The sequence below is a fragment of the Podarcis vaucheri genome, assembly GCF_965113315.1.
Source record: "Podarcis vaucheri genome assembly, chromosome: 4".
Classification (NCBI taxonomy): Eukaryota; Metazoa; Chordata; class Lepidosauria; order Squamata; family Lacertidae; genus Podarcis; species Podarcis vaucheri.
The window spans coordinates 81751535-81778981 of record NC_138762.1 but is presented as its reverse complement, the minus strand read 5'-3'; the positions used below and the strand labels follow the sequence as shown (position 1 = coordinate 81778981).

Sequence of the window (27447 nt, the reverse complement as noted above, 5' to 3'; positions counted from 1 at the left end):
CTGTACAATCCCGTTCACTACATTTCCCACAGTCCATCCAGGAGGACTACATTTCCCACAAGGCGTTAAAAAAAGAAACGAAAGCGAGGGAAAGCGCCGGCGAGTCGCTCCGCTGTGCTCCTTCACGCCGAGAGAAGCCGAGTGGTTGTTTTTGACGGGTGAGGTAATGGCAGGGGGTTCGCTATGGAGAGGGGGCGGAGCCCTCCGTTTCTGGTTGGCTGAGGGCGCGAGCTTGGCTAGGCGGCTCCTCCGAGGGATTCGATTGGTCACCTGAGAGAACGAGGAAGGGAGGCGGCGTGGAGGTGAGGAGGATGGGGACGTGGCTCGGCTTCTTCGGCGGTGGCTCGGCTGCGGTGGGACCTTTCCGTGCAGGTGAGGCGATGCGAGGTGAGGTAGAGTGGGGGGGGGAGAGAGGAAGTGCTATGTCGTTCGCCACTCCCTCTCCCGCTTCTTTCCCTCACTTTCCTGTCGGCCCTGACGAGACTGAGGGATCCAGGTTTGAAATGAAAGAAGGAAGAGGCTCCGAAACTGGATCCTTCGGCGGCCCACCCTCGCGCGCGACCTCATGACACGGTGCATGCACACGATTTGAGTGGCAGTGTCCATCAACTTCAGAGCCGGGGGCCCTTTAGACCCATAGGGCTGGACCCCCCCCAAAAAAAATCACGTAAATAAATAAAATAACTGACCAGTTGCGGCACAGATAACTTGGTTCTGCCTCCCCTAACATCATGCCTGCCCCCCCCCAAAATAAATCATGGTTACACCCAAGCCTGGACCCCTCCAATGTTTTATGGGGGGGGGGTCCTGAAGTGACCTCAGCCCCAGGAGTTGGCTCCTAAGGTGGCGTCATAAAGGAGGCAGTGCTGGACCTGCGTTTGTTATTTTGAGTATGGGACCAGAGGGTGTTGTTTAGCGAGTTGGATCCTTCCCCCAAAAAAGGGGGGTGGTGTGGTGGTGGTGGCGGCGGAGGCTTCTTCGTCTCCCTCCCTCCTCCCCACCAAATCTCCACCATTTGTTACATCTTTAGCACCAAGGGAATAATGGTGTGTCTTGCTTCTCCCTCTTCTGCTGGACGTGCCCTGCCCTTGGGAGTTTGGGAAGTGGAAGCCGCTTCAGAATTTCTTCCTTCCAATGGATGGAAAGGATATACACCTTTATGCACCTTGGTCAGGGCCGATGTAAATGGCCTGCTATAACTAGTGTTTAATGACCGTTTCATAAACGCCTTTCCTGGGACTAGATGTTCTCCCATATATATGTAAGTAGTTGGTGGCAGCAGCAATCAAGGTCATCAGACTACTCCCTGGGGTCCATAGATGTTTGAAGGGGATGCTGAATTGAGCCATAGCTCCAGCACAATCTTTAATCTACCCTTCTTCCTCTTTTCCCAGTATTTAGTGAATTAAGTATTATGGAAGTAAGGAATGTGATCTTACTGAGGAAGAAGGCTTGCTTGGGAGTACCTGAAAATCTGGAGCTATCCTTGACAGGACTGATGGATCTGAAGTCTTAATGGCTATCCACTGCTGTTTAACACACTTGGCAGGGCACCTGAGCAAAACTATGCGTGTCCTTATTTTATATGTATAGATGCCTCTGGGAAATTAAGACAGTGGGTACATTGGGATCTCACCAACACGATGATCAACCATCCTATCATCAAAATAAAACAACAACAGTTTTTTGGGGAAGAGCAAAGAGCAGGAGATCAAGAAGCTGCCCCAGAGTTCCAAAACTCAGGTCTCCAGACCACTCCATAACAGGATTTGCAGCATCACATATTCCTGGTTATTGTACAGAACAAAGCCATGTCACAGCCCTCGACTTTAATGGGTTTACGATCTATGTTAACCAGAGAGATTTGGAAAGGTAGAGGTCAGGGAAATGTTCACTATTGTTGACCGCAAGAAGGAAGTTGCTTGATAAGTAGAGAGCATGAGGTGTTGCAGGCAAAAGGAGGAGCACAATAACAAAAGCAATGGAGGTGGGAGAAGTCAAAGGGAGGGAAAGTAACTGATGATTTATGTGGAGGACATGGTAACTTGTAAGGATTAGAAGCTTTGATGCATATATTGCTCTAAGGAAGGACATTGTGCTGGTAGAGAAAGATGAGAGAAGAGAAGCAGGAAGGGTGCTGGGATTATATGGTGCTGTTTCTTCATATTGTTTTTTTTTGTACACAGCTAGGTTAGTTAATAGGAAATTAAATGTAATCAATTGTACTTTATTTTGTTAATTTAACAACATTTAAATACTGCTTGATTGTAATATAAAAAGTAAGTAGCCATTTTACTTTTTTTTTAATGCAGAGTTGGGATCATCATTTATTGTCCATATAAGAAGATCAAGCAACCATTCCATTAGTGAAAATTAACTGAAGAGTATTTGATATAATTCAAGGAAAATATATTAAAATATTTTTCAGTAGAACCTCTTTCCATCTTGATAGATGTTAGCTAGTGCTATGTTTTGGACAAAAAGCAGACCAAGAAAGAAGATGTTTTTCATAAAAAGCAATGTAACCTTGAAGAAAGAAAAATGTGCAGTGCTTAAGGTATTTTCATCTCCTGGCTTCTGGAATTTGAATTCATATTTGTTTCAGTGGTTCAGCAGTATACTAAGAATGACAGCTAATTTTTATTAATTGATCACACTGCATATATATTTGAGATGCGAAAAGCATATGATGGAAAGTTTGGGATAATTTCTGACTGCTTTCCTATGATTGGTAATAATTGGACCATGAAGGTAACTGGATTTATTTCCTTATGGGTGTTGGCTTCATTGTTTTGCTGTCAACTAATAACACCTGTGGAACATGAGGATATAGTGAAACATGCAATAAAACTGCATCGTGGTAGAGGAGTTGCTGCTACACAGAAGAAACAATGGCTTGTAGAAAACTGCAGAAAGCTATCTGGACTCCTGCGTCAAAAGAATGTGGTTCTCAACAAACTAAAAAGTGCAATAAGAGCAGTAGAAAAGGACTCCACACTGTCACTTGCAGAAAGAACTTTTCAAGTCCACACATTTGAAATTTTTCAAAAGGAGCTGAATGAAAGTGAAAACTCTGTATTTCAAGCAATCTACGGACTCCAAAGAGCTTTACAAGGTGATTATAAAGATGTTGTGAACATGAAGGAAAGTAGTCGGCAGAGATTGGAAGCTTTGAGGGAAGCAGCAATAAAGGTTAGTTCTCTGTACAGTTGAAAAATTACGGTAATGTTCTAGAAACTAAAGGATGTCAAGGTAGCTACTGCCTATAGACAGGTTTCAACAAAGTATTAGGTTGGTTTCAACAAACTTGCCAGCTGTGCTTGGTGGAGGAGGGGGAATCACACCCATCACATTAATTTTGAGATAATGCTTTGCATAGGGCAGGCTTCCTCAACCTCGACCCTCCAGATGTTTTTGGCCTACAACTCCCATGATCCCTAGCTAGCAGGACCACTGATCAGGGAATTGTAGTCTTGAAACATCTGGAGGGCCGAGGTTGAGGAAGCCTGACTTAGGGCAATATCTGGTGTTAGTTATACTCTGAGTAGACCTATTAAGTCTGTTTATTTCAATGGCTCAATTCTGAGTATGATCAACATTGGATATCATTCTTAGGGCCAAAGTTGCAAAAAAAAGCCAATGCGTGTAGAAGTTCCCATATTATCAGTGGTCATATTTGGGCCATAGATGCTTTGCAAATGGCACATCTATGTATGATGCCCAGAGACAGGACAGGACTCATGACTGATTGGGCAGGCTGCTGCATACTCCACAACCAAAAATACCCAGTAACTGACCCATGGTGAGTTCTGACATTCAGTAGTAAGAACTACTCTTCTGCTTTCAAAAGCATTATTATACTCTCTTAAGTGTCAAGTTCTTGTTCCGTCTGTCCAAATAGGAGACAAAATATTTCTCAAACGTGTTCAGTTCTATCATTTGTTATGCTCATAAGCCTTTGATAGGAGCAAACTTCATTAGCTCTTGACAAGGTGGCCAAAGCCCCTACGTTAAATCATCCAGAATTAAAAATCTGTTACATCCGCTGTTGCTGGGCAAGGAGATGCCTTTCTTAAGTAAGGAAGGAAGAAGTGCATGCATGCCCATAAAGGTTGCCATGTCAGCAGACGATATACAATCAGTGACACTGCTCTTTTTTCATTGTAACTCCTTTTCCAGCAGTGTGGTCATCAGAAGGGGTGGCTGCAGAATGACAATAACCACATAATGAAATGAGAAGAGAAATATTGGCTTGCATTTTTATACCTAGAGAGATGTTACGTTGTACCCCATAGTTCCCCATAAAATCACTGGCGATGTTGAGTAAATTGCTATATTTCACCCTTAAAACATATATGTCATCTTGTACTTTGTGGGTGAAAAGTGGGATATAAATACAGTTAATAAATAATGGCTACTGAAAGGAGTAAACATTCTGCATATGTTAACTGTCCTTATTATAAAATGGCCTTTTTAAGGATTTCACTCCAGCTTCATTGAGGATCTAGAGCTGAAAGGCAATTCAAGGACCTCAGGAAGCTTTGTATGAAGTATTTGTTCTGCAGCTTTTATAAAGTTTTGTAAGAACTTTGACAAAATGAGATGTTCAACTTGTGAATTTCAGCTTTGAAAAAATATCTGATTTTTAAAAATGAATTCTAACAGGAAGAAACAGAATATGTTGAACTTCTAGCAGCAGAGAAACACCAGGCTGAAGCCCTGAAAAACATGCAGCATCAAAATAAAAGTTTATCCATTCTTGATGAGATTCTTGAAGATGTAAGAAAAGCGGCTGATAGGCTTGAAGAGGAAATAGGAGAGCATGCCTTTGATGACAACAAGTCAGTAAGTTTACCTAGAGAGGGATTTTTATAGCTATTGAGTTCTACTACTTACTATCTTATATAACAATTTATCAAAAGTATTCTTATTAAGTATTTTTATGTTATGTTCTCTAGTTAAGTGGCATATTGGCAGAATAAATAAGAATACTTTCATTTCTTCTTGTTGCAATATAAATTCTAATTTTAAATCCAATGCAATGGGGAGGATTCCAAGACAGCAACTGCAAGTTTTCTTCAGTGGTGAGAGGCGAGAAATACATAGTAGCTTGAATGTAACCCACATAACTGCAGAAATTAAAAGTAGCAAAAGTAGAAACTTTTATAATAAAAAACGGCAATGTAATAGATACACAAGATTGATATCTCTGACCTGGAGGTTATTAAGGCAATACAAACAATTTATAAAAATTGAAATCCTGGTGTTGTAAGAATAGACTGGATTACTGCAACGCGTTATATGCAGGGCTGCCTCTGAAGACTGTTTGGAAGCTTCAGCTGGTGCAGAATTCAGCAGCTAGGTTGCTCACTGGGGCAAAATGGTTTTAGCATATCCTCCTGGCTTCCGGGCCCAATTCAAAGTGTTGGGTTTGACCTATAAAGCCTTAAACAGCTCAGGACTGCAATACTTCAAGGACCACAATCAGAAGGCTTCCAGGGCCAGATCTCTGCCCACAGAGAGGGAGGTCCACACTGTTCTGTGACCTCTGAGGATACTTTCTGAGACCATAGGATTGCTTGCTCATTATTATTATTTCCTTTTAAACTCTAAAAACAAACAAAAAAATGGCATAATAAATAGATGACAATAATGAAAAACCTTTGCTTCCTTGATAGGTGAGGGGAGTGAATTTTGAAGCTGTTTTAAGAGTAGAAGAAGATGAAGCAGATACTAAAAGAAATGTTTCAAAACGGGTAGTAGAAGATGATTTGGGTCTAAGCATGCTTATTGATTCCCAAAACAATCAGTACATACTTACTAAGCCCAGAGACTCTACCATTCCACGTGCGGATCATCATTTTATAAAGGTAATGTATGTAAATAGGGCTGAGCATATTAATAAAACTTAAATTAAAAGTGAGTATTGGCTGTATACTTACATTTCAAAAGACAGAAATATAAGCAACAATTATGAACATATTAAAGTTATTTGCCAATACCAGTTTGTAATTGTGTTATATCCGGGTGTTAGGAACTTTTTATTGCTGTCATATCTTAAAATACTACTGGGTTTTCCCAAATTAAAAATGCTGCTATTGAAATCATTCTTTTATCTGAAAGACTGTGAAGCATCTTCTTAGACTTTGTCTTGGATGGTTGTTATAGACATTATTCAACCACAAACCTGTGTTTGCCACCAGGAGTACACTCAACAGGATGATAATTGCCATATACAATGTAGCTATTTGATGTAGATATCACTCTGGCTTAACTGAAAGAGACTTCTAGATAGCCTCCATTATTAAACATGTCAACCTTTTTACAGTCCCATTATGTATATATGAGAAGTCTGAGTTCTGGTACTAAAAGTGGTATAAAATACTGCTATGATCCCTCCATCTGTTTTTAATGCAGAAAAAAATCTAGGATGGATCTATGGCTCCATGTCAAAGCTCTTTCCCATCACCCTAATTTTTGTGGAAGCTGAGTTTATTTTTGAGTTGCCCTTGACCAGGCATAGGCAACCTCGGCCCTCCAGATGTATTGAGACTACAATTCCCATCATCCCTGACCACTGGTCCTGTTAGCTAGGGACCATGGGAGTTGTAGTCCAAAAACATCTGGAGGGCCGAGGTTGCCTATGCCTCCCCTTGACACTAAAGGCAGCAGGGAGGTCCTTGCTCATATAGGAGCTCCTGCGTATGCAAGAGCTTCCGATCTGATCTCTGTGTGCCATAACTACAGTAGCTGTTCTTACAGAGCTGTACTGGGTTAGTTTTTAGTGACAGCTGGTATAAAAAATGAATTTAGAATTTGTGATCTGATTCCATTCACAGCTATGGAAAAAAAATTAAACCCAAATAAGAATGTGATATGCCCCATAAATGCACCCTGGGCTGCTCATCCAGCTCACAAATGAAATGGAATTGTTGTGAAACCAGTACCAACAAAGGGCAATATTAGTTGTGGTTTTTTTCCTAGAGAGAAAGGTGTCGGAATGCACATCCCTCAGCAGAACCCACCTCAGTGATCCTCTCCTTGCCAGCCAGAGGCTTGCTTAGGCTGCTCACCTGAGGCAAGGAGAGCTTTCCACACCGCAGCTGACCAGTTTAATGGCCCCCCTACCTATGCACCTCTCCGGCTCAGCTGAAGTGTGGAGAGGCTTCTGTGCCTCAGCTGACCAGCTTAATGAGCAACCCCCCACCCATATGTGTCTCTGACTAGTGTGAGCCAGAGCAGCTCGGGGCTTGCTCAGCTGAGGCATGGCTTTCCCACACAGCAGCTGTTAGCTGGGAGGCTGAAGAGCCTCAGCAAAGCCCTGCTGTGCCTCCAGCTCACAAGGAGACCCTCTCCAGAGCCCTCATCTTCAGGCTCTGGGGAGGATGTCCTCATGAGCTGGGGGTGCAGTGAGGCTTTGCTGGTCAAGCCTCTCCCCCAACTTCTGGGGCCCAGCTGAGAGGTGACAGAACGCTGTTCCGGTAGGGGGGAAAGCCTTGAATATTAGGAGTATTAGGAGTTAGCCTGAACAAACGAAAATCAACACTTATAAGGACTAATGACAAAAATACAGTATTTTGTTGTTGTAAAAATGTTGGTATAAGCATTTTCCAACTGATAGTAACACCAGCTTTATCTCCATTTCATGTTTCATATGCATAATGAGTGATAGTTTTTTAATCTCTCCCAAGAGGTTTCACTCTCTTGGAGAAAGAGCAGAGGGAGAGCATGTGAGCCCAAGGCTTGCTCCTCATCCCACTCAACTCCAGGTAGTGTTTCAGGAATGCAGTGTTCCATGAAAAGGCCCAGTGACAATCCATGAAACCTCTTCCTTCCTGGATCAGTAGTATGTTCCCTTGCTTTGCATGTTGGCATATGTGTGTGGCACATTTTTATTTTATTTTTGTTTTATTTATTAGGATATTGTCACCATAGGAATGCTATCTTTGCCTTGTGGATGGTTATGTACAACAATAGGATTACCAACTATGTTTGGATACATTATCTGTGGAGTACTCTTAGGACCATCAGGATTAAACAGCATTAAGGTAAGATTTTGGAGAGGTACAATGTTACATAAGCTGATATTAATTTATGCACCAGGGCTCTTCCTTCCTCCGCCCCCCCTTGCAGTCCTGTACAGCCCCAATATCTGTTCTGGAGAGGTAAGGGCATTAAGGGGTTTATGTATGCTTATTGTGGAAGTAAGATGTAAGCAGATACTGTATGTATAGCATGACTGAACGTCTAGTTACTACTTTTGCAGAAGTTGACTATATTTTGAGTTACCTGTGGCAACTTGTGTTTTTCAGTCAATTGTGCAAGTAGAAACATTGGGAGAATTTGGTGTGTTCTACACACTGTTCCTCGTTGGCTTGGAGTTTTCCCCGGAAAGATTAAGAAAGGTATTGCTCCATAAAATGTATGTGTATCAGCATTGCAAATAAACCAAGAGAAAAATAGCATTTTGGATTGTTCAAATTTGCATGATTTTTAAAAAAATGTTGCTTGACTAGACATTTTTTTTAATAATTTTTTTTGGTTCTCATAACACCTGTTTTTAAAAGACTTCTACAGTTTGCGGAGGGTTATCTTTTTGAAAATAAACACGTGTTCTCCTAGAACACATAGACAAAGAGATCTAGTTCTCACTGAGGTGGCAGATTTGTGTCTGGGTTATACCACTTAAGATGGCACATGTGGGCTCAGATGCTCTTCTGTACAAAACAAAATCCTTGCATGTGGAAAGCTAGCATGTTGGGGAGAACAGTGTCTGAAATGGGGGGGGGACTCGTATTTAGGGCATGATTGGCCCCCCAGGTGCAAAGGCTGCAGGGACAAAAAACAGAGACTGAGAGAAGAGAGACTATTGCGACTGCATCATAACTGGGCAAGTCAGAAGAGCAGTAAGGTGGATGCTACAGAAACAGCTCTGAATGGGAAAGTACCTCCAGGGCAGTGCAAGAGTCTTGAAAGTCTGAAAGTGGGATAGGCAGAGTGGGTGGTGTTAACCTGGCAATTTAATATTGCTCTTCTGCCTGGGTTCTCACCGAGGTGGCAAACCTGTTTGTACCATTTTTCTTTCTTCTCAATTACTCCTTTTTACATTCTCCTTCCACTGACCTTCCAGCTTGCGCTCAGCTTTTAATTCTTTCCAAGCTTCTTTGCTACAGCATAGCTGCGTTCATCACAGCCCCTTTAACACTTTGTTGGGTTGTCATTCCACATCTTGCTTTGCCTCTGGACTCCACTTTGAGAGCTATGAGCTGAAAGAGTCCATCAAGCTACTATAAATAAATTTTATATGGGAACGCTTGCATGCTAAGGAGTTATTGCCTTACTGACAGCTTATTTACTGTTTGAACACAAGTTAACAATTTACTCAGTAGTGTAGGATTGTTTGTTTTCTGCTTGTAATAATATATATCCTAGCACTTTTTTCAATTAAACATCGAGGACAAGGGTTACATTAAGCAGGTGTGAGTTTCCCAGTTCATAATCTATAGCATAATATAATCTATTTGCCGCGAGGGGGAACTCTTTTTTTTTTTTAATTCATATTGTTAAATAGATCCAGAAACAAAGTTTTGGTTGTCTAAAGAACTCTCAGGATCTATATATTCTGAAGTTGTATTGCATAAAATTTTAGCATAAAATTTAAAGGATAAATACAGTTGCAGTGTGAAATAGTATTATGCTAATCTAAGTGACCATTATTCTCAAAGGTGTGGAAGATATCATTGCAAGGACCCTGTTACATGACATTCCTGATGATTGCATTTGGCTTACTGTGGGGACACTTGCTACAAATTAGAGCAACACAGAGCGTTTTCATTGCTACTTGTTTATCATTATCAAGCACACCATTGGTATCCAGATTCCTTGCAGGGAGTGCTCGGGGAGATAAAGAAGGTAGGTGGATCCTTAACCTACTGAATTTTTCCATTTAATCTTAGCCCAGACACATGGGCAAAAAGAACTAACCTTAAAAGGTACTGATGAACTTTTAATTGTCGTAGAAGGGTGCTCTTAACTATCAGTTAACTTCCAGTTAAATAATGAGAGTTTTGCATAGTGATGGTCCTGACCTGAGTTCTTTACCCATTAAGTTATAGGATCCATTTATTTTTGCCGAATTTTTCAATTGCCCTTCACTTTTCGTAGTATTCTCCAACCTGGTACCCTCCAAATGTTTTCAACTACAACTTCCATCAACCTTGGTAAGAATGGCCAATGGTCAGGAATTGTGGGAGTTGTAGTCCAAAGTTTCTGGAAGGCTAGGTTTGAGATCCAGTGCCTTCCATGCAGTTAATAATTTCTGAAGATTCTATCCCTAGTTTCTCAGCCGATATCTGAGTTAACAGAACTTATCCTGCAGCATGTCTAATCACAGCACTCCATAATGCTTTCTGTGCGAGATAAGTTGGTTTTTATGAAATGCAAGCCTCAAGAGACATGTATTGTAATAGACATCTAGAAAAGCATAGATGCAGGCTTTAGATATAATCTACTGAAAAAATAAAAGCTTGAGAATAAGACATCTTCATAGACTCCTGCTAATACATCTACACGTGTAGCTTTATATTTTCAGTGGTATTTTGTCATCTGCCTGGTATGATGAATGGGCTAATTATGGAACTGAATCATGAGTTGCGTACAGCTGTTGCAGATGAGACCTAGAGGAGTTTTTCTTCCTCTCCCATAATACCACAAACTGAATTGTAGGAGATTCAGGACACCCAATAGGAAACAATTATTTACACAGCACATAGTTAAACTATTGAATTCATTGCCACAAGAGTGTGGATGGTCAACAACTTAGATGGCTTTTAGAGGAAATTAGACAAATTCATGGGGGATAAGACTATAAATGCCTACTAGTCATGGAGATATGCTACAGTGCCGGACTTAGGGTGGTGTGGGCAGTTCCCCTGCACAGGGCACTGAGCCAAGGGGGCACTAATAATAATAATAATAATAATAAATAAATAAATTAATTAAAAATAATAATAATTAAAAATAATAAAATAAATAAATAAATAAAATAAAATAAAAAACAAATCAATATTTATGCTGGTACCTACTCAAAGTTAGGCCCTGGTCAGGCAGGTGATTGAATTTCTGCAACTATGATGTAGTGCACTTGAGAGCAAAATGGAAGGCAAGAGGGGGGAGGGCACCAAATAAATATTTAGGGAGCCAAATTTTGTCCTTGCTCAGGGCACCATATTACCAAAGTCCACCCCTGTATGCTAACTCCAGGTTCAGAGAAAAGACAGCATGCCTCTGAATGTAAGCTGCTGGGGAACTACTGGATTTGTAAAATTTCCAGGAAATTTGAAGCCGCAAAGAAACCCATACCTTTTAGGGGTGGGGGTGAGGAATAGACATTTTCAGAAAAAAATGCAATACATATTAACAGTACTCTTTACATATTGAGAGTCAGTTTGATACTTTAGGAACATAAAATACATTATGCATAGCTTGGTTTACCACAGAAATATGACTGGTATTTTAAAAGATTTTATTCAGACAATAATTACTAATTTGTTTTTTAAAGTCTTTGTTCCAAATGGAGTTACAAGCTGCTCGACTGTAAGGAAGTTCATCTCTATGATTTTGCAAGCTTATGTGGAGCAGGCAAAAATAAGAAGAAAAACCATCAAAATTATTGTGGAGCAAATGACTATTCTGAAAACTATTACATTAGATTGAGGTTGAATCCTGACAAGACAGAAGTACTGTTTTTGGGGGACAGGGGGCGGGTTGGTGTGGGGGATTCCCTGGTCTTGAATGGGGTAACTGTGCCCCTGAAGGACCAGGTGCGCAGCCTGGGAGTCATTTTGGACTCACAGCTGTCCATGGAGGCGCAGGTTAACTCTGTGTCCAGGGCAGCTGTCTACCAGCTCCACCTGGTACGCAGGCTAAGACCCTACCTGCCCGCGAACTGTCTCGCCAGAGTGGTGCATGCTCTAGTTATCTCACGCTTGGACTACTGCAATGCACTCTACGTGGGGCTACCTTTGAAGGTGACCCGGAAACTGCAATTAATCCAGAATGCGGCAGCTAGACTGGTGACTGGGAGTGGCCACCGGGACCACATAACACCGGTTCTGAGAGATCTGCATTGGCTCCCAGTTTCTGAGCACGATTCAAAGTTTCTGAGCACGATTCAAAGTGTTGGTGCTGACCTTTAAAGCCCTAAACGGCCTCGGTCCTGTATACCTGAAGGAGCGTCTCCACCCCCATCGTTCAGCCCGGACACTGAGATCCAGCGCCGAGGGCCTTCTGGCGGTTCCCTCATTGAGAGAAGTGAGGCTACAGGGAACCAGACAGAGGGCATTCTCGGTAGTGGCGCCCGCCCTGTGGAACGCCCTCCCTTCAGATGTCAAAGAGATAAATAATTACCTGACATTCAGAAGACATCTTAAGGCAGCCCTGTTCAGGGAAGTTTTTAATATGTAATGCTGTACTGTTTTTAACACTGATTGGGAGCCGCCCAGAGTGGCTGGAGAAACTCTGCCAGATGGGCGGGATATAAATAATAAATTATTATTATTATTATTATTATTATTATTATTATTATTATTATTATTATTATTATTTTATTATTATCTTCTCCAGTCCTCCACAGTGTTAAGCAGACATAAAAAGAGCTGAGAAAAAGAGGGGAGGAGGAACAAAACTTACTGAACCCCACATGAAATTTAGTCTTTATTCTATCAATAAATTTCAGTTTCTTCATATTTCCCATCATATTTATCATGGACTGACTTCTAAAAACAGAAGGTTTGCCCAAGCTGAAACAAGCTTCTACCTTTCCACATCAGTTTATTTCTTGTTTTGGTGTGTTTCAAAACATAGACCAGCTTCTTTCACGTGCTACAGAAGAGGGAGGAATCTGAAGTAGGTAAGAGACAGGAGAGGCTGTACATTGGACGCTTGGGTTGCAAACGTGATCCGTGCAGGATGCATGTTTTCAACCTGCGTCTGCGCATGCACGGGTTGCGATTTGGTGCTTTTGAGCATGCATGACTGCCAAACCCCGGAAGTAACCCGTTCCGGTACTTCCGGGTTTCAGCAGTCCGCAATCCGTAAAAACACAACCTGAAGCGGCTGTAATCCGAGGTATGACTGTATTGTGCATAGGTCTTGCCACTATGTTGCAGGAAGGTTATGCTTGGCAGAATCCCAGATGCTCTGTCAAATATGTTGGCCCAATAGGTTCTGTACTCTGCAGAAAGAAAGCTTTCCTCATCAGACCCTAGTTGTGCTGCTTGTTTTGTATTGGAGTCAAACACAGAAGCAGTCATCACTTACATTTCTGCCCTTGAATCTTGGATCCAGCAGATATGCAGCAGCATAAATTGCATGGCAACAAAATTATGTTGGAACTTGAATTGTATTTGTATTGTACTGGCTTGTATTTTGGGGCTCAAAATGACCTTCCCATTGATTTGCCATTCAATGCCTTCTTGCACACATTTTCTTAGACACTCATTTTATTTTTCTTTCTGTAATACTTTCACATGTATGAGTTCGGTCCAAATAGATATTATATAACAAATTCATGATAAATGGCAAATCATTATCAAGGAAACGGATGCTATTAGTACTGTATTGCAGTTCTTGAACATATTTAACATCTGCCTCTTTTTTTTAATCTCCCAGGAGATATTGATTACAGCAGTGTTCTGCTTGCTATGTTGGTTATGCAGGATGTACAGCTTGGCTTGTTTATAGCTGTTATGCCAACTCTTATTCAAGCGGGTGTTGGCACACATTCCAGGTAACAAAGTTCATTTGTTTGCTTTTATTCATTACATTTTTAGCCTTCCTTTTCTCCAAAGATTTCAAGACTGTGTACATGGTATGCTTATTTTCCTTCATGCTGCATGTCTCTTAAAGTGTGAATGCAATGAAGTGTTTTATCATACATCTAATAACTAATTTACTGTTGACATATGGTACATAATTACTGGCTTTCCATCCTGCAGTTCAGAGGTGCAAATGAGTGGGAACCGTAAATACATTGGAGTTTCTATGTCAACTTTCTTTTCATTAGTCTGGCTCTTCTACCTTCAAACTGCTCTTTGAATTTCACTGAGTTTGATATGTAAGTTCCTGAAGAGGGCACTGGCCAAGAAACTGGTGCATGCTATCAATTGTACATGCATAGGGCTTAAATGTTAAATACATCCTAATACTCTTTATATTGTGACTCAGATGTCAATTTAATTAGGTTATAAATATTTTTAGTAGCTCATTTTTTAGCTCATTTTTAGTAGCAGTTTTGAATGGTTCAGTATACCAGCTGGATCAAAATGGTGTCCGGTGGTATCCAAATGTAGACCAAATTCAACATGGGAACTGTCGTGCTGAATTGGGCAACAGTAACTTCAGTGACGTCCAAACTGGTGGAATTTATACAGTTCAGTCTGACATCTGGATTCTAAATGGCACGTGACAGTATCCAAATGCAGGCCAAAGCACACTCCTCATTCTCTGGAACCATTATGCCAAAGTGGGCAGTGATATTTTCCTATCCTTTGGCACTGGTGCAGTGTGGAACATTTTGGTTCATCATCTTGATTCTAAATGCTAAATGCTAAACATAGACAAAAAACTGGCTCCTCCTCCTCCTCAGGAACTTCCACATGATATCTCAAGAGGCATTCAAATGCTTAGAGGGCAGGGCAAACAGACACACCACTTTCAAAAATATTTATTAGATAAGGCTCAACTTTTATTCTAGCTTAAATATTCCCCAAGTCAGCTTTTGTTTTTTTTTTAAGATCAGGTGTGGCTAACCTGTGGTTCTCCAGATGCTGTTGGACTCCAACTTCCATCAGACCCCTTCAGTGTGGCCAGTGATTAGGAATGATGGGAGTTGTAGTCTAACATTTGCAGGAATTGCAGGTTAGGAAACTGTAAATGACAGATAGATTTATGCACACATTTTTCTGTTTAATAAGAAAAAACATTTTAAGAGGGCTTTTAGAATGACACTGAACGTGACTTTTTCTTCTTTTTCCCTAGCACCATCAAGGAAATACTGAGAATATTGATGCTGATTGGACAAATTCTCTTTTCTTTGGCTGCTGCCTTGCTTATATGTCTTGTTTTAAAGACTTATCTAATAGGACCATACTACCGCAAGTTGCATACGGAAAGCAAAGGAAATAAGGAAATTCTAGTTCTGGGAATATCTGCTTTTATGTTCCTTATGTTAACGGTAATTTTTCCAAATATTTCTTCATTTTTAACTTGCACATGATATGATGATATATTAATTTTGAAAATAATTCCAGGAGAAAATGTAGATTTCATTCATGGAAGCTGGCTTCATAGGTGAATATGTAAATTACATTAAAAAATTATGTCAACAAATTTAATAACCAATTTAATAACCAGTTTTAAATAAATATTGGACCAGTCAGAAAGCTGGCTGCTCATAAAAATGCTTGTGCATAGCTTAAAATGCTTATGCGTACACAGTCCTAGCTTAAAGTTCCTTCATTGTATAGCTAAAGTTCCACCCATATAGCTGCCATTATTGCAGACATCATGGCCTGCCATGTCTGAGTCAAAGTCTGTTACAGTGGTGCCTCGCAAGACGAAAATAATCCGTTCCGTGAGTCTCTTCGTCTAGCGGTTTTCGTCTTGCGAAGCAACCCTATTAGCGGCTTAACGGATTGGCGCTATTAGCGGTTTAGCGGCTATTAAAGGCTTAGCGGCTAAAAGGCTATTAGCGGCTTAGAAAAAGGGGAGGGAGCGAAAAAAAATCGGAACACTCGCAAGACGTTTTCATCTTGCGAAGCAAGCCCATAGGGAAATTCGTCTTGTGAAGCAGCTCAAAAACGGAAAACCCTTTTGTCTAGTGGGTTTTCCGTCTTGCGAGGCATTCATCTTGCGGGGCACCACTGTATCTGGGTTGTCTTTGGGAAGTTATGTCAACTTGATGAGAAGGAGAGTCATTAAATCTCCTGCCCCCCCCCCCCCAGTGTTGGCTGGTACCCATTTGGGCCAGTAGGACAGATGACAGGGAGGTCAACAGCAGGTGGCGCTAGAGCCAATGACAGGCAGAGCCAACTTCTTTTCTGTTGGGTTTTACAGCTAAGACTAAGGAGGAGGAAGCTGATAAGCAGTGCTACCTCTCCTTCCTGGATTGGCTATAAGAAGCCAGGAAAGTGGAGCTGGAAGGTAACTGCAGGGTAGAAGAGAAGAGCCAAATGTTAACTGATTCCATGTAGACTAGCCCTTCCATGCAACCAGGTAGATTGAAGAAATGAGTGATGAAGAGGCATAGAAAGATGCAAAATTTTAGCAAATACCTTGACTGGATCTTATGTTCATTTTTACTCTTCAGTTATTTGACATGCATTAGATCAGAAGGTGTATCTAATCATTTTGCATTGCCTTTGGCCTCCCTTTCTTAGAAAATTATTGCTCTCTCTGTATTCATAACATATTGTCCATTTAGACAGTTACATCATGCATCTGAGAAAGTGCACTGTTGCTCAGGAAAGCGCATGCCACAATAAACTAGCCTTTTAGATGCAGGAAGACTCTTTGTCCTTGCTGCTACAGATTTACACAGCAACCTCTCTGTAATATAAAACAAGCTTCTAAAAGCAAATATCTTGGTGTTGAGGCATTATTTCTGAGTGCACTAGTGTCAGATATGGCATAAAAAGTAAGTTTGAAAAATTCATATACATTTCTTAAAATCAAGTGTGCACGGCCACTTGTAGTTAGATCATTGCATTGCCATCCTAAATACAATAATATCGTAAGTTTCCTTTGTTTTTATTTAATGAGAGACGCTAGTGTGACTAGTTTGGATTTCAAGTGGATTTACTACAGTGAAATTGTGTTTAGGGAACTGGGCTAACAGGTAATCAAAGATGGTAGAGACCATTTTATAACTAACAAAAAGATTACAATTTTAGAAGTCTTAAAATTGCTTATTTCCTCTAACATTAATTATTTAAATTATAGTGCTTTCATTAAACAAGGATAGTGTTATAAAAGATTTGCATGTAATATTTAATTTTTAAGCAAGGTGGTTAATGAAAAGTTAATTAATAGGCACAAAATAGTAATAAAAATATTTTCCACTCCCTTACAGATCACAGAGCTATTGGATGTTTCAATGGAATTGGGATGTTTTCTAGCAGGAGCACTTATATCTTCTCAGGGTCATATGGTTACTGAAGAAATTATGTCCTGTATTGAACCAATACGTGACTTTCTTGCCATCATATTCTTTGCATCTATAGGTAACTTATTACAAAAATATATAAATGATTATTATTCTTACCAGCATAACAGCCAAAGGGAAAGCAATGTACATTTGTAATAACTAGGATAAATTTCAATTGCATTGTGCTTGTGAAGCCTATTGGCATCAACTGGTGATGGTGTGAAGGCACAGAATGTTTGAGTATTTTAACTATTCAGGTAGACAAAACTATTGGACTAGACTCCAAAGAACTATGGATCTTCCAAAGTCATTAGGCTTATTCTTGATCTGTAACCACCATGATACATGACAAACTACCTATGAAATTAAAGTGACTTTCAAGCAGTTTGTGATATAGAATGCAGAACTGTATAAAAAGAAATGGAATTGAAGAGCTGGATTGATAAAAGTTCCTTATGTGAACCAAAGTAGCTCTTTATGTCCCAGAGTGTTTGCAGTTCACATTCTCTGAGGGAAAGGGGAGTTGTCAGTTTGTAACTGAACTGAAACATCACACAGCTCAGGGACTGGAAAGAAGTCCCAATAGTTACAGGAGCGAAGGTGACATGGTATCTAGGAGCAAGGTGGATCAAGAAATTGGAACCTATGTAACATCCCTCAAATCAGCTTCTATACCTAAGGACTGGAAAGTGGCCAATGTACCACCAATTTTTAAAAAGGGATTCAGGGGAATCTTGGAAATTTGGGCTGGGTACACCCCATCGTATTAACCTATTACTTTGAGTGTCAACAAGTATATAGACATATATGATCCAGTTGCCATAGTGCATCTGAACTTTTAAAATACTTTTGACAAGGTACTGTACCTCCATGAAAGACTCCTGAGTAAGCTTAGCAATCATTGACTAAAAGGCAAGGTCCTCTTGTGGCTCAGGAACTGGTTAAATAACAGGAAGCAGAGTACGAATATATGGATAGTTGTCCTGATCGAGGAATGTGGGAAGTGGAATCCTCCCAAGGATCTGTATTGGGCCATGTTCACAAGCAATGTTGAGTTAGAGGTGAGCAGTGAGGAGGCCAAGTTTGCTGATGATTCAACACTGGGGTCGGTTCAAAGGGATTGTGAAATGCTTCAAAGGGATCTCTTTAATGAGCGAATGGGTGGTAAAATGGCAAATGCAATTCAATATAAACAAGTGTGAAGTGATGCATGTAGGGGCAGAAATATCTTAATTTCACATATGCGCTCATGAGGTCTGTGCTGGCAGTAACTGACCAAAAGCGAGACTTGGGTCAAAGTTGATAGCTCAGTGAAGATAGTCACCTAGTAACATTACTGAAAGGATTTTTTTTTTTTAAAACCTAATTCACGAACAACCAGCTAGTAAGCATCACTACTATGCTTTAGAGACAGCATCTACAGCAGACTCTGTAGGCTGAAATACTGCATCTGGTGGATGGTACTTCCACCTGAATTATGCAACCTCTCTAATAACGTGCGTAAAATGAAAACATCTAAAATATTATTCTTTAATATGGCATGCTTAACTCAACAACAAGCTTTAAGAAAGATTCCTGTCAATATTTCATCACTGTGCTCTTTTATAAATATTGCAATGTTTAGAAAAAGCTCAGAATAGCTGTAAGATGCTTCTTTTTCTCTTGCAGGTCTTCATGTTTTCCCTACATTTGTAATATATGAACTCACAGTCTTGCTGTTCCTTACACTTTCAGTGGTAATAATGAAGGTATATATACATTCAGTACTTTAGAATAAAATTGAATAAGATTGATATTTTGTATTATGTTACTGTGGTGACTGCAACCCCATTCCCTGAAACTGGTATTCTGTGGCTTAAGAATGCTAGATGAAGGACACAACTGATGATTTTTTTCCACAAGAACCTAACCACAGGTTTCTATTTTAGTCCTATCCATGTCTACTCAAAAGTCCTACTGAATTCAGTGGGGCATACTCCCAGTTTTGTGAGATTAGGACTGCAGCCTTGGTTCTGGTTCAGGCTGCTGAATGCAGATTGTGATAATGCAGTAGTAATTTATTAATCATTACTACAGTGGTACCCCATGTTACGTACTTAATCCGTTCCAGAGGTCCGTTCATAACTGGAAACCGCTCATAACATGAGGCGCGCTTTCACTAATGGCACCTCCCGCTGCCACCACGCTGCCAGAGCACAACTTCTGCTCACATTCTGGGGCAAAGTTTGCAACAAGGGGCATCTACTTCTGGGTTAGCGGAATTCATAATCCGAAGCATTTCATAAGGGGGGGGCGGTATGTAACACGAGGTACCACTGTATCTGTATTAGTCAAAGAAACAACAACAGTAAGATACCAATGTGAGATATATAGGCTGAAATTCTATATTAAACAATATAATATTTAAAAAGTTACCAGATTCCGTTATCAGAACAATTGCCCAACTACAGAAGATTACTCAGATAAAATGTCAGCAATGACAGCAGGAAAACTAGCAACTAAATGTCTGGGAAGAGAGAAATATATTCACGTAGTACTGAAAAGATATCTGCATCGGTGCCAGGCAAGCCTCCCTAATATATTATGCTTAATATAGTTTTGATCTCTAATGTTAGTATAAAGCACTAGATTGGCTTAAAATATACGAAGAGAAGCTATATTTAATCCCATCAGAAGTGTACAAACTGCTGAAAGAAATGCAACTCACAAGCCAGTAAGCTTTTTCTCTTATTTCATATACATTTGTAGAGGGTTTTTTTTTACCGGACTGAAACTTTTCCAGAACTATAAAATTTAAGCAGGCATTCTATGTTAAAGCCCATGTTTATTGGAATCAATGAGAAAGAATTGTGTCCAGTTCTTTCAGGAGTTGTTCCACTTAAGCAATAACTTTCTTATGAAGTCTTCACTACTGTAGCCACCAGCATTGCAAAAAGCTTCTCCTGGAAGCTGGAATGTGGTGAGGAGTTGCAATGGAATGGGAAAATTTGTTTGGAATCTCCCCAGTTTTCACTAATTCCCCTGCACCACATTCCTGGTCTCACCTGTGGGACGCCTTGCCCCTCAGCAGAGGCTCTGGAAGGCACAGTGTGTCTGCAGTGGAAAAAGGGACAGCCTTATTGTGTGAGCAGCTTTCTCACTGTTACAAAGCTGAGATACAACCCTAAACACTTTAAATTTAATCTAGTATGCTGTTTAAAGATCACCTAGCTTACAATCTGACCTGTTCTGTTCTGCTAATCAGTATAAACTAGTTAACTGTGGTTAATTAAATAACTTCTTAATCTTATTTTATTTTAAGCAGCATAAACTTTCCTGTTTTTTCCACTGCATTGTTAAAAACATTCTCTCTCAGTTTTTCCTGGCAGTGCTTGTCCTTTCTATGATTCTTCCAAAGAGCAGTCAGTACATCAAATGGATTGTATCTGCAGGCTTGGCTCAAGTCAGTGAATTTTCCTTTGTCTTGGGAAGCAGAGCGCGCAGAGCGGGTATAATTTCTCGAGAGGTAAGCTATGACGTCATAAAGCCATATCACGGAGAGCCAGGCTGGTGGTGTGGTTAAAGCGCCAGACTTAGGGGTGAGGAGAGACCACTGTTCAAATCCCCACACAGCCATAAAGCCATTTCACACTTTGAAGCATGTAATAAAACCATATGGTAAAATGGTCAACTTAAAGGATGTTGAGACTGGGTGCTATATACACAGTTGTCAGTAGCTTCTTTATGCTTTTCCCCCTTTTTAAATAGAAACAGCTTTGGAGTCTTAATGCTTCATTAGTAGAAGAAAGCGAGGGGGAAGAGCTGGTTAACATTTTACCTCTATTCTATTTCTTTTTCAAACCCACCCAGCTGTTTTCCCCCTTGCAAAATAGTGGCCTGCATTCCCCACCCATGGGAAGAAACAAAAACTTCAGAAGGGAGAAGAGATTCTAGCTCCTGCATTTGGTTTACCTTGCAGCCTCCCAAGGCTGTTTGGGGGTTCATTCTTCTTTAATGGGAAATTTGCACAAAAGTTTCATTAGGCCATGTCAAATACATGTATTCCAAAAGCTGGACTCAGCCAGCCTCAACTTCTAGTAGCATTTAAGCTGTAGATTGACAAATATTAAAGGGCATGTTGGATGGGTAATAATTAAAGGAATAAGAAGGCGTGGCTTGCCATAAAATGTTGCTTGTTGCATATTGAGCTTGGTTGTGCTATCTTCCAAGTCCTGGTAATAGAGCAATAATGACAACCCTTTTAAGCATTGTGTGGTGATCTACTTGTGGGGTTGAATAAGTATCTGCTGCACAAGTGGAGTGGTAGGTTATGTTGTCTATAGTGGTAGGTTACTATTGTCTTAGTTACCTTCATGCTGTAGCATCAGAAGCAGCCTAATGTTTCTGTGAGTGAGAAGTCTAAGGATGGGTCCCAGATGGATGAAGAGGACTGCTGAGATCTTAAGAGTTTTCATTCTGAGGTCCGTAAGCAACCTCTGGTAAATGAAACTATATTAATAATGCTTGCAGATAATGGGCAACCCAGTGGAGCAGTTTCAGAGCCACTTGATAAAAAAGGGATTAAAAAAAATATAGAGCAAAGACTATCAGATGGCCTGTTACACTTCATTACTCCAGTAATATTTACTTCTTCACCTGATCTCTCAAACTCTCTTGTTGACGTTGATCTGTCTGTGTGTTTGGGTAGGTAAAGATGTCATGGCTTCTCCAGATGGAACTTTTATGACCTGCCAGTTCTAAGTATTATTTTAGTACAAGAAAAATTTCCACCCATTTAAGTGATGCCTTTGAAAAGTATTGTGGCAAAATTATTCAAAGGCTGCAACACGGCAAATGTCATGATTTTGGGGGGGGGGAAATGGATTAAGACTATCACAAGTGTGCAAATATAATTACGTCATACAATGTACTTTGCATGCACAGGAGCATGGCTGGGAAAGACCTTTGCCCAAGACCCTAGCCTAGAGCCACTGTCAGAATAGAAGACACTGGCCTTGGTGGAAGGATCTCTTTGAATACTTTAGTGGGTTTCTGCTAAGATTGTTTTTCTTCACAGAAATAACACATTTTGCTTCCCAATTTTTAGGTCTACCTCCTTATATTGAGTGTGACTACTCTAAGCCAATTGCTCGCACCAGCACTTTGGAGAGCTGCGATTATGAAATGCGTACCAAGACCTGAAAGACGATTAATTTCCTAAAGTTACTTAGTACAAATCTTTCATGAAGAAAGCATCTTTATAATCAACAAATGCAGAATTTCCCACACTACATAGCCTGAATTTGGGAGGAAGAACCTGTGTGTCTGCCCCCACAAAAAAGCTTTATTTCTTTTACAAAAAGTCTGCAATTCCAATAACTGACTGGTGTGCCTTTTTGTGAGAATCAGGCAGAATCCTGCACTGCATAAGAAAGACACTGATCACACAACGGGATTTCACCAACCTTTCTTTCCCCCTATGCTCCACCCCAATCATTCCTGGAGCAGATTTTGAGGTACACAGGGGCCTGCGGGAGAGGAAACTGAAGTCCCATAGTGTGAGCAGAAGTCTATTCCACTTGCACATGTGTAGTGCTGGATACAACCTGTTATTTACAGTCAGTGTAGTAAGTTTAATTAACATTTATAGTGCCTGTGGCACTGTTAAAGAACTATGTCATAAGTTAGTATCCAAATCTAACGGCCACAGTATATATATATATATATTTTCAGTGCTATACAAACTTTAATTTTTTTCATTCAAATATAAGCTTGAAAACTACTACAGCTATCAAAGGACTGAAAGTTAATATGCCTAAATTTACACTTAATTGATGCATTTTAAATAATGTAGTTATTTGTAACACTGACCTGTCTCACATTTTTTTGACAAAAATGTTTGTTGTGATCAGAAATGACTTTTTAGTATGAATAGCAAGAATTTATTGTGTTGATCATGTTAATAGTTCAAAACCAAAACATAGACATTGAAACTAAATTAAAACTATTTTTGGAAGATACGTTTAGGTTTGTGTTGCTTCACTGGATAAATCATCATTTATATAGCAAGAAGGAAAAACTCAGAATCTAGTCACATTGAATAAATACTGGAAAGTCCATGTCTTTAATTCTTATAAAGACACATACTAAATGGTGAACTATTCCACCTTATTTGATTCCAAGTCTAATATTGAAAATGTGATTCTTTAACAATCTTAGTGGTATTCTATATGTAGCTATAGTGGCTCTGAGCAGCTTCCAAAAATCCATACTTTGTTGCTGCATGTGCTGTAGCCAGTGGCGTAGCAAGGTCAGGTGGTACCCGGTGCGGAAAATTTGTGTCCCCCCCCCATTGAAATTATTAAAAGAAGGCAAAATAAGGTACTTACCGTTGCAAGTGTTATTTTCTAGTTTATTTACTTAACATTGTGAGCATAAGCACTTAAAACCATTTTTCCTAACTTTATTCTCTGCAAATTTTGAAATCAAAATCAATTCCTTTCACTACTTTCGGTGGAAAGAAACACCCCCCTGTGACTTACTTGGTTTTTAACCACTCTCCTAGAACCTATTAATGCCCAGAGAGATAAAGATGTCTGTCCCCTTGCTCACGACCAGTCCAGAACGTGGCCTGGCCGGTAGGCCAGCTTCCTCCTCCTCCTCTTCCTCCCCAGTCCCAGGTTTGCCTTTGCGCAGCTCAGCAGAGCTTTCCTCCTGCTCTGTCTGCTACATACCTCATTGAGGGAGTCCCCCAGACTGTCAGATGTAGACAAGGGAGCACTCTGACGAAGATCACGGCAACTGCGGAGGAAGAGGAAGAAGTAATTCGTGTGCCATATTACAGCTCTTTCCAAAATATAAAAACCAGTATCATGAACGTTACAATGCAAAAGACAAGCAATTAAAAAACACAACCAAACATTAAAACTCAAGGCACCCATAACTGAAACAATATAACATCGGTGTAGCTAGCCGCTCAGGTGCCCGGTGCAAGGCTCGCATCCTGCAGAAGGGGGGCGCTCTAGGGTGGCTGAGGGAGAGGCGGTGGGCAGACACAACTCCCACGCTGCCATTTCAGGCAGCGTTGAGCCTGCAAGTGCCCAAGCCACCACATCACTCCCAGGAGAGCAGTGTGGTTTGGGCATGCTGCAGGCCCTGCAATAAGTGCCAGTCCCCGCAGTGTGGCGTCCAGTGCCAGCCGCATTTCATTACGTTTGTTGACGCAATTAAAAAGTTTTGTGAGCCCAATTTTATTTTAATTTTTAACTCAGCTTTTTGTCATGTTGCCACCCCCTCAATGATGACACCCTGGGTAACCCTCACCCCGCACCCCCCCTTTCTCTGCCACTGCTACAGAAATAAAATAAGGACTTAATGGAGAAGCAAGATCTGTTGGGTTGTAGCCTCTGCTCAGGTTGTACTTGTGCATATAAAACCATGCATCCTGAAGACACCACGGTCTCCGCTGACCTTCATTTCAAGGAAACTGAACCTGTGTCAACGACTGGAACCCTTCACATTCTCATCTTTGCATTTATTTGTGGACGTGTGGAAACCATAATTGTGAAGCAAGAAGTGAAATCATTCTCCATTTTTTTTTGACCTTACAAGTAATAACTTATATTATTAGTTCTCAGTCCTGAATGTGGAATGATGGCTTGTGTTTCCATTTAAGTTTCATTCCTTATTCCTAAATCTATGGATACCGTGGATCCTGCTTGGGGGTTCCCCCTTTGGGCCCCTGGCTGGCCACAGTGAGAACAGGATTCTGGACTAGGTGGGCCATTGGCCTGGGTGTCCGTTTTTTTACTTTTTGAAATATGGCAACCCTATTTAAGGGCCCACCGCCTCAAATTTATCTTCTCTTCCAGGCCACTCCTGGAGGGACCCCTCTTCCTCTTCCATTTCCTGAAGCTGTGGGACATAAACAAAACAAAAATAGCAACACAAGACATATGAAGGACAGAGCAGGCCAAGATGTCCTCAGAGAATCTTGTCTTTCCTAAATAACTCGTAGGAAAGATCTGCCTAGTCCAGCCTCATGTTTCTCACATTATATAACCTCTTCCCTCCTCATACCTCTTTCCTTTTGTGTTGCATCTTTCAGTTTGACAGGCTGAGGGCAGGGGAAATGTATTGCATTTTACTGAGCTGCAAGCTGCTCTGGGAGCCTTTTTACTGGAGAGGGGGGTAGAAGTGATTATTGTGGTAGTTTTAACTAATAAATTAATATAACTGTGGAGGGGGTGTCACCCTCGAAAGGCCTCTAGCTGCCTTCCATTCTGCGGTTTATACGCCCCCCTCCCCTTCTGCCAATCGCCCCTTAGGCCGCTGCCACCTACCCATTCAGGACTGAGCAAATCTGTACACTGGGGTCTCGGGGTCTCCTCCTTACCTTCACCTTCCTCCTCCAGGGGGCTGCCTGGCTCTTCCTTTGACTTGTCCTCCTTGCCAGCCATTTTGTTGTAGGGATCTCCGTCCTCAGAGGATGACTGTTGGCATAGACAGGATGGAGGAACCAGGCAGAGGTGGTGGGGAGAGGGGAGATGGACAGCAACCCAAAATGAGACAGGTAGGAACCCCAAAGCCAAACTCTCCTGCCCGCTTTGTGCCGCTTTCCAGGGAAGCCCTAAAGCCCTGGCGCCATGGGGGGCTGGTCCATCAGGACGAGTGAGGCAGCAAGCACAGCACATTAACTCTCAAAGCACCCATAACTGAAACAACAGAACAGCAGCATAACTAGCCACTCGGGTGCCCAGTGCATTTTGGGGGTCCTGCGGGCGGGGGGTGCTGCCTGGAGCCTCTCCGCCGCCTCCCCCTCAGCTGTAGGGCGGCTGAGGGAGAGGCAGTGGGCAGACGCAAGCCCCATGTTGCCGTTTCAGGCAGCACCAAGCCTGCAGGCCCCCCAGCCACCACGGAGAGACGCGTGGCTTGGGCGCACTGGTAAGTGCTGGCCCCTGCCATGTGGCACCCAGTGCCAGCCGCGTTTGTTGACTGAACTAAAAAGTGTGAGCCCAATTTTATTACATTTTTTAATTCATATTTTTGTCATTTTGCCACCCCCCTCAGTGATGACACCTGGGGCGGCCCCCAACCCCCACACCCCACTTCCTCTGCCACTGCAACAGAATAAAAGGACTCAAAACTCCCTTAGCAATTTCCTGTTGGTCCCCTCACCATTTCCCCAGACATTAATCTTCAGACTTTGCTGATTGTCACTCCCGCTTTCTCGCTGTCTAATATGTCGTGATTTTTAAAATAAATTGAAGCCCCAGTTTTCCCGATTCTGTCACAGCTAAGCCACCCAAAGGCTGTTGAGCCTAGACTGGAGTTGGCCTCAACTGCAAAGTGAGGTTGGGATTCTGAGCCGATGTCACAGACGAGTTCCGATCAGTCCATTTCCTCTAGGGGGGGTCTGTTTTCCCTTAGGGTGACCGCTTAACACACCACCCAAGAGAAAAAGGAGAAAAGTGGATAAATCTTTTAGTTCTCTAGCAAGAATGAGTGCCAGTTTTATTTCCCCTGCCCTCCTCCATTGCAACACGTGTTATTTATGTAATAGCAAGGGGGCTAACATCTTTCTGTCTAATTTGTAGGATGTCCTGTTAAGCCCATCCTAACCTTAAGACTGGTATGGGAATAAAGATAATTAAGATCAGCAATCCCTTGTCAATATTTGTAGCATGAGGTATATTTGCTTTGGACAAATGTCCGCCCACTTCCAAAATAGCTTGCTCCCTTCCCCACCCCATGTAAGTGAACCACTTCTGTTCTCTCATGTCCAAGTATGTGTCGTAAATGCTTTGCAAAGTCACTTTTACACAGCTCGTTATGCATGCCTAGTGGCAGCAAATAAACAAAGGTGGAGAAACGTCATTCTGTGCAAAAACATGCATACTGTGTGAGCTCAATGCAGCGGCTCATTTCTGCAAAGGAATAAAAAATGGGTTTAGATGGGGGGGGAGAGGCGGGGTAGTCGTTATACAGAAGACTTTTTACTGCCTGTATTACGGGCACGAATTATACATTTCCCCCATGGGAATGGCGGGAAGAGTGACGGCAGCACACGCAAAAGCGGAAGCCGCGAGGTCCCCGAGGGCGGCTCAACGGCCGGTCTCGCGCTGCCGCTTCCCGCGCTCTCCAGGCCCCGGGAGGAGGAAGGCGTGAAGGGAATCCCGAAGGCGCGAAAACCTCGCGCATGCGCGGCCCTTCCGCCTGCGACAGCCCAGTAGGCCGGCCGAAGCGAGCGGCGATGGGCTGTG

The 27447-nt window shown here is 41.5% G+C and overlaps 2 protein-coding genes across 10 annotated transcripts; one reads left to right on the top strand and one right to left on the bottom strand.

The window, feature by feature from the left end:
* The first annotated feature begins 22 nt into the window (after nucleotides 1–22).
* TMCO3 (transmembrane and coiled-coil domains 3) lies at nucleotides 23–23205 on the top strand. Of its 3 annotated transcripts, none has more exons than XM_082218636.1 (13): nucleotides 23–158; nucleotides 2313–3192; nucleotides 4666–4845; nucleotides 5679–5870; nucleotides 7920–8048; nucleotides 8313–8405; nucleotides 9726–9912; nucleotides 13672–13789; nucleotides 15040–15235; nucleotides 17132–17282; nucleotides 18875–18954; nucleotides 20562–20711; nucleotides 22293–23205. In XM_082218636.1, exons 2-13 carry the CDS (start codon nucleotides 2674–2676, stop codon nucleotides 22404–22406), a joined length of 2109 nt encoding a protein of 702 aa, XP_082074762.1. In that variant the 5' UTR covers nucleotides 23–158; nucleotides 2313–2673; the 3' UTR covers nucleotides 22407–23205. The 3 variants fall into 3 exon arrangements, with proteins under 3 accessions (XP_082074762.1, XP_082074761.1, XP_082074763.1); XM_082218635.1 differs by lacking the exon at nucleotides 23–158 and adding an exon at nucleotides 267–372; XM_082218637.1 differs by lacking the exon at nucleotides 23–158 and adding an exon at nucleotides 279–302.
* Nucleotides 5485–27428, bottom strand: LOC309530189 (uncharacterized protein). 7 transcript variants are annotated; one of them, XM_082218916.1, is made up of 6 exons: nucleotides 26363–27428; nucleotides 25581–25677; nucleotides 23920–23986; nucleotides 20251–20299; nucleotides 9124–9266; nucleotides 5485–5609 (listed from the first exon to the last, which is right to left on the bottom strand). In XM_082218916.1, the coding sequence occupies exons 1-5, from the start codon at nucleotides 26375–26377 to the stop codon at nucleotides 9168–9170; spliced, it is 327 nt and encodes a 108-aa protein (XP_082075042.1). In that variant the 5' UTR covers nucleotides 26378–27428; the 3' UTR covers nucleotides 5485–5609; nucleotides 9124–9167. The 7 variants fall into 7 exon arrangements, 2 of the variants coding, with proteins under 2 accessions (XP_082075042.1, XP_082075041.1); XR_014218638.1 differs by lacking the exon at nucleotides 5485–5609 and adding an exon at nucleotides 24892–25099 and having other exon boundaries at nucleotides 8420–9266; nucleotides 25528–25677; XR_014218639.1 differs by lacking the exons at nucleotides 5485–5609; nucleotides 20251–20299 and adding an exon at nucleotides 24892–25099 and having other exon boundaries at nucleotides 8420–9266; nucleotides 25528–25677.
* Between the last annotated feature and the right edge of the window lie 19 nt (nucleotides 27429–27447).